Source organism: Rutilus rutilus, assembly GCF_951802725.1.
Source record: "Rutilus rutilus genome assembly, chromosome: 11".
Lineage (NCBI taxonomy): Eukaryota > Metazoa > Chordata > Actinopteri > Cypriniformes > Leuciscidae > Rutilus > Rutilus rutilus.
In genome coordinates this window covers 31,019,339-31,032,336 of record NC_140216.1, presented here as the reverse complement: position 1 = coordinate 31,032,336, position 12,998 = coordinate 31,019,339, and the positions used below count along the sequence as shown (strand labels likewise).

Sequence of the window (12,998 nt, the reverse complement as noted above, 5' to 3'; positions counted from 1 at the left end):
AAATGGTTCGAATTGTACTGACAAACAGAGCAGTGGAATTTTTATATGTTAGGTTGACTATTTTATTATTATATTTTATTATGGCTATAATGAACAGGCTGAAATGTCAAGATTGCAATGCTGGAATATGGTGTGTGTGTGTGTGTGTGTGTGTGTGTGTGTGTGTGTGTGTGTGTGTGTGTCGGCGGGCGTGATCAAACAGTGGAAACATGAAAACATAGGCTACTCCGTCATTTTGTTCAGGACATCTACGGATATTATTTATTTATAAATGTATAATTAAACTTGTTTAAATGTACAGTTTGGTGTTGTTTTGTTTTTAAAAGACATCCTAATACAATAAATGCATTAATCTCTCAATTGGGTATTTATCATTAAAGATATAGAGTTTTGAATCTAGCGGTCAAAATGACCGCTTGCGGCAGTTCTAGTAGTTATGGAATTCTGGCACTTCTAGTGTTAAAGGGAATGTGAGATGACGCTCTGATTGGTTTATTTCACGTTACGCCCAAACCACACCTATGAATAATGAAGCTACTTCAGACCAACCCATTTTAGATTTGCGTCGGGCGCAAGAGTCATTTATCCCGCCGGTATAATAGCAACAGCGCCCAAGACCCGCCCACAAAGTTACTTGCGTTTCGCGCTTGATACTTGCGTTTCAGATCGGTAAAATAGGGCCCTGTGACTTAAAGGTCCCATATTGTACAACTTTCTGAAGTTTTATTTTAGGTTTTGATGTCCTTAAGAATATATATTTGCGGTATAAGTTCCAAAAATCATCCTGATAAATTTTTACAGAAAATCCAATACCTTTCTCAGGAGCTCTGCTAAGAACAGGTTGATTTTGGCCTTTCTAATTAATATTCATGAGCCTCTCTTCTGATTGGCCTGTTGTTTTCTGAGTGACGCACGGCCAGGCCAACCACAGGTAACTATGGTCATGTATGCTGTAGCCTGCTGTGGCTTGGTGATGCTCACTAGTAAGGTAAATAAAACACCTGTAATGATGGACATTGCTGAGGGAAATGTTATCCGGCCTTATATGTTCGAGATGGACTCAGACCCCCAATCGGCGACGACAGGAGACAAACAACCACTTCCCTACTTTCGGCGTTATTGTAAGAGTATTATAATTACCATTACATCAATGCTACACATAGATTTAATGTTAACGCTAATTTAAACTGTCTGTAAACAAACTCAGACTTTTTTTGTCAAATTCGATTTAAATCTCCAAAATATGTACATTAATAGCTAGTTATACACTGATTTTGAAACACTTAACTGCTTTATAATGTAACGTTAGCAGACAGACACCGAATGCAGTAAGCTATGTAACTATTGCTTTCCTACTGATACAGTAAGTTGACGTGCTACAATTTCTTTTACAATGTTACTTTTTTCTGTAAAAGGTATACTTGTGGTAAATGTCCAAAGATGCCCACAGAACGCGAGAATATATGCTGCAGTTGACGCCCAAGGTAAACTTGTAAAACTATGAACTGTAGGGACTGCAGCATCTTTGAGGAGTAGCTTCTTTGAAAAAACGGCATTGAACCGTGCCTGATTTACGAAGCAGTCATTCGTAATATGCAGAACAGACGGTTAAGGTCGAACTAAATTGCTGTGGCGTTTCTGAATAAATAAACATTAGCCACTGTTCCCTTATATTAATCTTGTTTGGAAGCCTGTGCAATGATGTAGTTTCGTGACGGTGGGCAGTGCTTGGGGTGGGACTGAAGGCGGTGACTGAGTAGTTCTGACATCACATTTATACGGAAGTCACAATGGCTCCTGAAAAGGCACAGCTACTTTATGCAGGCTGTGTGTATTTGTCTGTGGATTGACCTGTTGACCTCTGTTATCATGAAAAAAGCCAGGGAATTTCAGTTTTGACAATTTGGGACCTTTAAGAACTAGTCTGGCCAACTAGCAGTTAACCAAGGGCAAACAGCCTTACTTTTTGGATTCAAACTAAACCAATCTACATTTTTTAAAGTTATAATGAGTCTTGAGAGATGAGACTAGTCTAAGCAGTTTTTGCAACAAGTCACAGGTTGAGCTCAGCTATAATGGCTGTAATCCAGCAAATTAACTACCTAAACCAGTTTGGACAAGCTAACGATCATATATAAACAACTCTGAGAACTACCATGAGCTGGTTTTAATTCAAAACAGGTTGTAATGTTAAGACAATGCTAATTGTGTCTGTCTTTTTAGTATTGAGTATGTATGTGTAACAATTAAAAATGTTAAAGAGTTCAAGAGCGTGACTGGCATGATATTACAGACGTGAACAGCAAGACAGAAGCAAAATAGTGAATTAAGCAATGAAGCAAATCTGAAGAGGGTCAGTGAGAGACAGAATTGTGCAGTGCAAGATATTTTCCAGTCCGCTTCCTCTTATCCACACAATTTAATTACATTAATTTGAATACTAACAGGCTCATCGGATGGACTATGAATGAATATGAATGGACATGAATTTAACAAGAAGGGCTGATTCAATTCTAATTTCAATTCTAAAGTAGATTTCTGTTCTATATAGGAGGTAAGAGTTATTCTCAGGCCTGTGAAATCTGCTTAAAACATTTTTACTTTTAAAAATATGCAGAATGCCTTTTAACCGTTTAAACATGCAGCTGCCAAACTGACCTCTCACTGCCTGAGTCATTTACTAGTCAGTTACTACAGCAACACAAAGCGCACATCTGTGTCACGGTTCATCAATCCATGTGTTCATTTTGTGTATCTGTTAATATGATTGTGGGTGTGGGATCTATGTGTGTGTGTTGCTTGTTTGTTGCTTAGAAACCAGCTGATCACTTAATCAGCCCGCAGCTGCAGCTAGTCAGATAAAGTTAGTTAGCTGCCTATATCTAGCGGGAGTGATTATTGCATTGTGTCGGTGTCATTCCTGTTTGTGCTCTCTACCCAGTTCCAGTGCCTGGTTTCCTTGCGGAGATAATTCCTAGATCTCGTCTGTGTTCCCAGACTTCTGGAGATCGTTGGAGTCCTCTTCTTCCAGTTACCGTTTGACATCCGCTCAAGGACTATTCATATCACTCATCCTCTCCTGTATATCTGCTTCCAGGTCGCCCGCCTGCTAATCGTGGTGTTTTTGAGTGTTTCCATCAGTTCAACCTGTTTGTCAATAAACTGCTTGCTTGCAATTGGATCTTCGACTCTCATTGTGACAATCTGCCTGTGGGTGTTATGTTTGCTTGATCGTGAGAAGTTTACAGGAGATGTCTGAACTCACTCACCCACAAGGTCCCATTCTCCGTTGGGCATGTAGCCAGAGATATCAGCCTCATTCATCTGGAGGTCCAGCAGCCACCCGTCAAACGTCCACGAGCCAAATTTAAGCTCGCACTTCTGGATGTCAAACGGAAACCAGCGTACATCCACGTTGCAGGTGCTCATGAAGATACCTGTAATGAAGTGAAGAAATAGGAGAAAAAAATTTTCATTAGCCTCATAGCATAATTGCCCAAGTCATTTTTTTTTAAATACGGGTTAGGCAATTATGCTATGAGGCTAACGATTTATGCTTTTCATTCTGATCCAGAGTCAGTATTGAAACTGCCTGAAGAATGTTTCAAAATGCCACACTGTTTCTTCATCAGCGCCGTATTGCAGCAGCCAACTTCAAATTAAATCCAATTGACCTTTTCACTGGAGTAAAACCAGACAGTTAAAAGATACACATTCAGAAACGGCGGAGCCGTAAGAAACTCCATTACATAAAGACCTTTATGCACAGTACGAATACCCAGGCTGACACTCTCATTATTATTACACACACACACAAAGACACCAGCTAGATGAATCATATCACTAACTAAATAGACTTGCTCAAGTTTAAATACTGCAATATAGGCAGATAAACTCATTATGGTTTCAAACAGCTTGCAAATAAGCCATTTTGAACCCTGAAAATGAGAATTATGACCGACATGGATGAGATAATGAGTGTAATTTGTTTTATACCGCACAGCAGTCGAAGCCGCCACCACCACAAAGAGCTTTCTAATCATACACTTAGATATTTATTGAAGAAATCACACTTGAGATGGAACAGAAGTCGGAAAAGGGAAGCTCAATAGGGCTTATGTTGCCTCTGAACACTGATTGAACAATCCTGCAAATTTTCACAGAACAGCACGCCATCAACCTTTTACAGTGATTCTCAGGCAGCAAACATATTAAAAAAATATTGGCCCTCCTAAAAAGAACTCATCCTGATTTCAATAATTTACTAAGCTAATGGCACATACATCACTCGTGTACTAGACTAGTAGGTATCATTCATGCCTGTAGCACGAATTGAGGGTAAACAGAAGTTTAATATTTAGGGCCCTATCTTACACCCGGCGCAATGCAGTGCTAAGCGCGATGCAAGTGTTTTTTGCTAGTTTCAGTCCGACGCAGTTATCATTTTCACGTCCTGCACCACGTTGTTTAAATAGCAAATGCATTTGCGCCCATTTGTGCGCCTATGGGCGTGCTGGTCTGAAAATGAGGTGTGTTCTGGCGCATTGTTGGCACGTTGCTATTTTGAGGCAACAGAAATAGACTGCGCCACTGACTAACTGAAACCTGGTCTAAAGTCAATGGCGCAATTTTTTTTTGTTATTTAAAGAGCACGTTAGTAATGTGCGCCTATAGGCGGGTCCACAACGCGCGTACACTCTGCTGATTAAACACACAAGGATGCACAGCAGCACACAAACATGCCAAATATTTAAAATAAAAGGATTACAATGTAAAAGATTATTAATGTGTACATAAAGATATGGTGGAATCCGGCTTGTCCCGTAGATGGTCTGCTTGCGCACTTTTACCTCGCGCACGGTCTTTCCACTATCAAATTCCGTCATGTAAATAGCGAATCTGCCATGACGCAAGTGAAACTGCCATTTAAAGGGAATGGGAGATGAGACTCTGATTGGTTTAACGCATGTAAATCCTAAAACTCATTAAGACAATAGGGACAACCCTTTTAGACCATGCGCCTTGCACGCCGACCATTTTTCCAATCATTAAACTAGCGAAAGTGGATTTGGACACGCCCTAAGTAAACTTGCGCCCCCTGAGCTTTAGACCATGTGCTTAAATCGTTAAAATAGGGCCCTTAGGCTTAGTTTGTTCAAATGAGCAACAGTAATAGTGATGCTTGCTTGCCTTACCCCTAATTTCCACCAACTGCGGAATGGCTGCGGATCCGCTCCGGAACGGCGGCGGAGTCAATAGGTTTCCATTAAAGTCAATGTGTGTATTTTCACTGACTGCGGAATGGCTGCGTTTCGACTCCGGCGATCCGCAGCCCTCCGGAGCAGATACGCAGAGCTTCTATTTTTGCCGGATGCCGGAGAGCTCCGCAGCAATTCAGCACTTATATCGCGCGATCATTCGTGAATTCGCGAGATCTCGTGGGTCCTTGTGACCTCCGCTGTCAGTCATGGCCACAGCCGTTCCGCAACAAATCTGGACCTGGTGGGTATTGAAGGATGACGGAGCACGGAGCCGACACGCAGCGGAGCCGATCCGCAGCCGTTCCGCAGTTGGTGGAAACCCGGGGTTAGCCAACACCTCAGGATTGCATAAGTATTTCAAAAGACAAGTGCATTTCAAATGTAAAAAAAATAACTGTTTACTGTTATTTCAGAGCTGAGAAAAAGAAAGAAGACTCCATACAAAAAAAGAGAAATATTGATCTCCCAAAAGAAAGTGACATTTTTCAGGTCATACATTATGTTCTGCTGTACTTGCCCCATCCACAAATCTCTTTAAACTGATCTACACTGCTTCAGAAAGTTCCTAAATAATTCACCTCTGTACTGGGCCTCTGATATGAAACACAAGTTCCCCTTTAATCTCTGGTACAGATGAAGACCAGAAAGTCTTCTGAAAATGGTCCCAGCAACTCAATTCCCAGTTTGGGCTTCCAAAAAAATGAACTACTTTGAAAATGCTTGGCCTGATCATACCACAATCGTAAGCCACAAACTTCATCACTTCCTACCAAAGAAAGGACGAGGGCAAATAGCTTCTTCTAGATATGGGAAAAGATGAGCCAACAAAATATGTGTATGTTTCACATGAGAAGTAATGTCAGTATTTCATGTCAACTACCCATTTGCAATGATACTCTCATCTCTGGCTGGGGAGGGGTTGCATGTTGTCAGCTTGGTTAAAAAAACATTGCTTCGAAAAGTAAAAGCACAACTCTTCTCAACAAACTGCATTAAGTCTCGATTTATATGCCAAAGTTTAATATCTAGCATTTCTATTTAAAAGTATGAGCAATTTTCCTTATAAAGCATCACTAATTACATTTAGGCCTACTTATGGAACTGGGGTCTTCCATGTGGCTAGGATCCAATGTCAATCATAATACATTTGCAAGAGGATTATTTCTTCTTCTGTTGTGTCGTAGGCACAAACTAAAATATGCCTACCCGCTGACAGTGAAACTAAGTGGAGGTGGCCAGTTTGCGACTCACTTGTATTGCATTTCCAAAGTTTTCACATCCACAAATATCATTCCACTTAGAATTACTCAGCACTTAGACTGACACCCGCTTTTGAATTTGCTAACTGGACCCTCTGGTACCTTGACATTTAGAGAAATCTTATCCAGGGCAGTTTACATTACACCCAAGAGCACAATGGTCATTTTTTCAAATCAGTCTAAATCTAAATCGATACAGGACTTAAACACAGCTCAGTCTAAGCACTTTAGATCTCCGCTGGATTTTTGCTGCCTTTCTTTTCCATGTCGACGGCTTCTACTCCAGGGAACCAGGTGACTAATCCTAAAAGATAATCAATAACAACGGCTATAGCGAGCTAGCAAACCCACTCCCGCTAAATGGATTCTTCAGATGAGAGGCATGGGGCAAGCAGTAAAGACGGTGAAAAATATTGAATGAGATGACGCAGGGAAGAGTAGAAACCTCTAGCTGAGTGAAGCAGTCGTTGCATGCTAAAAGCCTGTTATGAGCTGGGCTGATATGTAAAATTTGATATGTAATCATGTATTTTTACGTATTTCACTGGTCTCCACTACCTTTTTTTCTGTCACGAGGTAATTCCACATAAAAAATAATAATTATATATATATTCACAAATTATTATTTTTTATGTATAATTACCTTGTGTGTGTGTGTGAAATTTTCATTTTAATATCAACTACCCATTTGAATTTCTCTGAGATTGACAAAGATACAGAACATGATCAAACCCTTCTTTGTATGGCAAAAAAAAAAAAAAAAAATGCACCAAAAACACACCCCAGCTCTGTGTAATACACACATGCAGGCACAGTAGTTCGCTTTAAATCTGTCAGAAATATAATATGAATCACCAGCCCTACAGGGCATATCCTGTCAGTATCAACAGGAATTCCAGCAAAATGTGCATGAGTCAATATTAGACTAGAGTGATCTACTCCGAAAATAACTTTGCAGTCAACACTCGTTGCAGATCATCCTAAATGAGTCTCTAATCCACTGCACACTTACAGCAGCTGTGTTCATATCATTCAAAATCAGAGTACTGAGAAATCATGAAACCTTTCAAGAACATGTTCAGTTCACATTTCAGCCCAAATTTAAAAAGAAAAAGATTTATTTATTGCATGATTTTGTTTTTCATTTCTGCAAGACAATTAAGCAAAAATACATATTTTTTACTGCAATTTGAATAACGAGCACCGAACATCAATGTTCACATTCAATAGCCACTATGCCACACGGTAACACTTAAGAATACTGCTCCATCATTAAGGAATAACTACACAGGAACAAATGAGTAACACAATATTAACACTCTAGTAACTATATTAACTAACAAAAAACTCTGATTAATGAATTAATAAGTAATAGTGCTGGGTCGAAAGTGGTACTTCACTGTTAGCTAATCAACAACTACTATTTTTTCATACCTCCCAGAGGACTACTATGTACAGGTTTCATAATTAATGCATAATGTATAATTAATTCTAATGTTATGGTCATGATAACCCACTAGTAAGTATTACCAATTAGTACCATTAGTAGTATTACCAAATCCTTCTAAAGGAACTACTAATTATTTGGATCAGTATTTTTAAGTGAAGATCATGGTAACCTAGTAATGACTCAATTGTTACCAAATCTATCGGAAGAAATTACTATCCAAAACCTTACAAAAACTTCACAAGTTGCTTCATGCTTTTCACTTTAGAATACTGATCCAAATAATTCCTTCTGAAGGATTTGGTAATACTTGAGTCATTACTAGTTGGTTACCATGATCTTCACTTTAGAATTAAATATGCATTATTCGCATTATGAATCTGTATATAGTAGTTCTTAGTAGTCCTTGGGGATGTATGAAAAAATAGTAGTTACTGATTAGCTAATAGTGAACTACCACATTTAACTGAGCGCTATTACTTACTAGTTTGTTAATCAGGGTCCGTATTCACAAAACATTTTATCTTACCACTAAGAGCTCTCCAAAATGGCAGTAAAAGTTCTTAGTTAAGAGTTTTCTCTTAAAACCTATTCCCAAAGCTGCTGAGACCAACTTTTACTAAAGAATAGAAAGATGTCTTAAGCTAAGAGTAAGAGCAGGGTTGACCTCGTGGCTATGGATGATGTCAACACGCTTACCAACTATGACCACAGTGATTGGCTGATGGGGGAGGAGTCTCTGTCAGTGATATAAATATTGTAGAACGAGGTATCATGTTGCCATATTCAAATTAAGATTTTAAAATAAAAATGTTGCCATAATCAAATAAAGTGTTTAAAATGTAAGCTAAGTGTCACTAATTAAACTAGTATATGTTCAGCTAATTGTCAGCCTCTTACATGTTCGCATCTCAAGAGATTGCAGAATTCAAGTGACAAATGATGTTTTATAATCAAAGTTCGGGAGGAGCACGTTCAAACGGTCTATCTAATCAGCTTGAGAGGATGTATATATACACAGCCGAGAGCCGACTCACCTAGTTACCTCGACAGTTTTCTGCATCCCTCCGCCACCCCTTCCTCACTCTCGGCTGGGGATACAGGGCAGAACTGAGTCCTCGATCCCCTTGGACATCACGCCAAATAAGCTTATTATATTTTTTTACTCTATTCAATCATTTGTAAGTGTGAACTTGTGAAAACAACTGCCACAGGTAATCGGACATTATTTATTTATTTATTTATTAAAGTTTTTTTTTTTTTTGCCATTTTATCATAGATTAAAATCTATAAATCAAAATATGTATTGCATTTATGAAGAAAAAGCTCAGCGCCCAAGGCTCTATCGCTATAGCCTCAATTGTGTACAGTGTCTTTGGGCGGATTGCCAGCAACAGCCATTAGGATTGTTTGTGATTTTGTCTTAGTGACTTAGGAGTCCTCCTGACTACTCCTAACATTTCACAGATTTAGGAGCTAGTTTTAGCGCTAAAATGCTTCGTGAAATACTATTAGAGCAAAAATGTTGGACTCCTGACAAGCCCATTATTTTTAAGAGTTTCTCCTAAATCGGCAAGTTAGGAGCTACTTTTAGCCTTAAGATGTTTTGTGAATACGGCCCAAGAGTTCCTTGTTAGTTACTAGAGTGTTAATATTGCGTTACTCATTTGTCACTGTGCAGTTATTCATTAATGACGGAACAGTATTCTAAAGTGTTACCAGCCACACCTCGACAAAATAAATTGTGATTTATGGCTTTGATTAACTCAGTGAAAACTAAATATGAGAATATACACATATATATACACGCATACATACACTCACCGGCCACTTTATTAGGTACACCTGTTCAACTGCTTGTTAATGCAAATATCTAATCAGCCAATCACATGGCAGCAACTCAATGCATTTAAGCATGTAGAAATTGTCAAGACGATCTGCTGAAGTTCAAACTGAGCATCAGAATGGGGAAGAAAGGTTAAGTGTCTTTGGACGTGGCATGGTTGCTGGTGCCAGACGGGCTGGTCTGAGTATTTCAGAAACTGCTGATCTACTGGGATTTTCTTTAGGGATTATGGAGAATGGTCCGAAAAACTGTAAATATCCAATATGCAGTAGTTCTGTGGGCGAAAATGCCTTGTTGGTGCCAGAGGTCAGAGGAGAATGGCCAGACTGGTTTGAACTGATAGAAAGACAACAGTAACTCAATAACCGTCATTACAACTGAGGTTTGCACAACACATCAAACCTTGAATCAGACGGGCTACAGCAGTAGAAGACACACCAGGTGCCACTCCTGTCAGCTAGGAACAAGAAACTGAGGCAAGGCAATTCACAAGGGCTCACCAGAATTAATAGAAGATTGGAAAAACGTTGCCTGGTCTGATGAGTTTTGATTTCTGCTGCAACATTCAGTAGGGTCAGAATGTGGCATAAACAACATGAAAGCATGGATCCATCCTGCCTTGTATCAACGCTTTAGGCTGCTGGTGGTGTAATGGTATGGGGGATATTTTCTTGGCACACTTTGGGCCCCTTAGTACCAATTGAGCATCATTTAAACGGCGCAGCCTGCCTGAGTATTATTGCTGACCGTGTCCATCCCTTTATGACCACAGTGAATCCATCTTCTGATGGCTACTTTCAGCAGGATAACACGCTGTCACAAAGCTCAAATCATCACAAACTGGTTTCTAAAACATAACAATGAGTTCACTATATTTAAATGTATAAATATGTGGTAGATTTGCAGATGCTGTAACACCTTTCATTGTAAGCGTGTTCTCATCAGCATCCATGTGTATAACATCACTGACCGACACAGTCGCCTGAACAGTTGCAGCAAATAAACAAAGCTTTATTTTGCATCAGACTTTGTCTCCGCGTGTGTTCTCTGGCATCGGCCCAGATCACTGGATTACCAAAATCTGTTCACACCAACAAGCCAACAGTGAATAAACATATTTCAAGATGTGAGACTTTCTCTCTCTATTTATGTCAGTCTTTTCCTCCCTACTCATTTCCTCTCCTCATCTCTCTGCCTGACTTGACTTCAAAAAGGCATTTGATTTCTGTTTGCTACTGAGGGACTGGATTGCTTTAATGCAAGGAAGAGAAAAGCAGAAGCTAAATTGCGATGAAATCAGCATGAGCAGCAAATACGAGCCATTGGGGCACGATCTGCTTGTGATAGCGAATGTGTTTGTTTGCATCTGCAGTGACTCTGAGGGTTATTTAAAGACTCCAGCTTCATTGCTGAGCGAGTTGCTGTGTATGATTCTGCATGTGTGTGCAAGAGAGAGAAAAAGAGATGTTTTTCTTCACAGACACGAACTGAAGAATCTTGTGACTGGAGAAACCATGTCATTGCTTCAGCCTGTATTTATACATACAATGCATATTTTCATCAAAGGGAGATTTTGGTTCTAATTCAGTTTTCCAAAAATAAACGTAATATGCATTTGCAATGCATATTCTTAAGCACTACTGCCCTCAGAGGAAATAGCTGTAACATAATTCATGAACTCCCTATTTCCTTTTGCCACATAAACGTCCCTGTTTCTGATGTGCAAATCTATAAATTGATGACCCATAAACCATCATTTACAATGGAACATGAAATAGGTTTCTTTGATTTCCATACTCGGTATGCAGAGAACTCTTTAATACTTAAACGGCTTCAAAAAATGTATTTTCGTCTGTATAACTGCACTTCTACCGACAATATTCATGTGTGCTTTAACTGTTGCACTTCCCATAAACAAGATGACCTTTTCCTACTTCCTTTCTATGTTCATTTCCATGCAAAAATCATTTTATAGCCTAACGCTTAACTTTGAATGCCACTGGTGTTTTTGTGTTATGAACCGCAGCTTACTATTGCTTTTATCGTTAAATGCGTCATAAACCTTAAGCATAAGCGTTCACACTGACCTGGAGGCAACCAGTTGCAGTAACCACTGGAGTTCACTACAATATTCGACTTGAAGGTGGAGTCAAACTTGTCATCTGCACTGCAAATGAAGAGAAGATGAATATTTTAGACATTTAGGTTTAATATTTTGCATTTTGATGTTACACTGATACAAACAGTATGGAAAGGACAGGAAATTATTGGGAGAGGATGAGGAGGGCATGCAGGGATCCAGAAAGCCAGATTTTAACCATGAACACTAAACATCAATGTTCACATTCAGTAACCACAGACAAAGACAAAGACACAATTAACATTCAGACACAGTAAGAACAACATCTTGATGCAAATTTAGGAAGTCATCAGATTTAGGGCTTTGATTAACTCAAAGCGAAAAGCAAATATGAGAAAATATTCCTGCGGTTCATAAGGTTATAACTAGGTATGAATGAATAATGTGCCTTTCAAAAATTAGCTTGAGGCCATGATTAAATTAAATATACAACTAAGCAGCAAGCTCCCATGTGAATCAGCTCTGAGTTAAAAAAAAACAGAAAGTCTACAGCGAAGGATGATAATAAGCTGTTTGGACACCAGCTCTTCGACTAACAATCTGCTATTGCCCAAGGACCAAATTTTCAGTACATTGATCTGTAGTTGCTCTTCTGTTTAGCCTCACAGTTTGAATTATGGCTCCAATACCGCAATTCTCAATCACAAGCGCACAAACCTACGTCTGCTGATTCTGATTCCCAAGGATTCTTTACCCACGCACACACACGGGTTGCCATTTCTGATGTTGCAGTTGAATGTATATCATTTCACAGAATGATTTTATTCTTATTCTGAAGTGTCTGCCTGCATGATCACTGTAAATCCTGGGTTTCAGATCTATTACTTCATATCTCGTTGAGGGACGTACCATATACTTGTTTTCATTTAGCCAAACACCTTTTTCCCCAAACCGACTTACAAATGAGAAATATTCAGATATAAGACAAAGATGAAAATAATGTTTATCCTGTAAAAAATATCCCTAGAGGAAAAGCAAAACCTTACAGGGGAATAATAACACTATTCAATGCAATAATACTGAAAAAAAAAAAAGTCTGGTTTCA

General features: G+C 39.1%; 1 protein-coding gene across 1 annotated transcript in view; it reads right to left on the bottom strand.

Annotated features, from left to right (window-relative positions):
• Positions 1-12,998, bottom strand: part of chrna11 (cholinergic receptor, nicotinic, alpha 11) — a 31,202-nt gene that overhangs the window by 12,769 nt on the left and 5,435 nt on the right. The window contains exons 5-6 of the mRNA XM_084422663.1: positions 11,901-11,980; positions 3,270-3,437 (exon numbers count right to left, since the gene is read on the bottom strand). Coding sequence (XP_084278789.1) covers positions 3,270-3,437; positions 11,901-11,980 — 248 coding nt within the window. The remainder of the gene's footprint in view (positions 1-3,269; positions 3,438-11,900; positions 11,981-12,998) is intronic.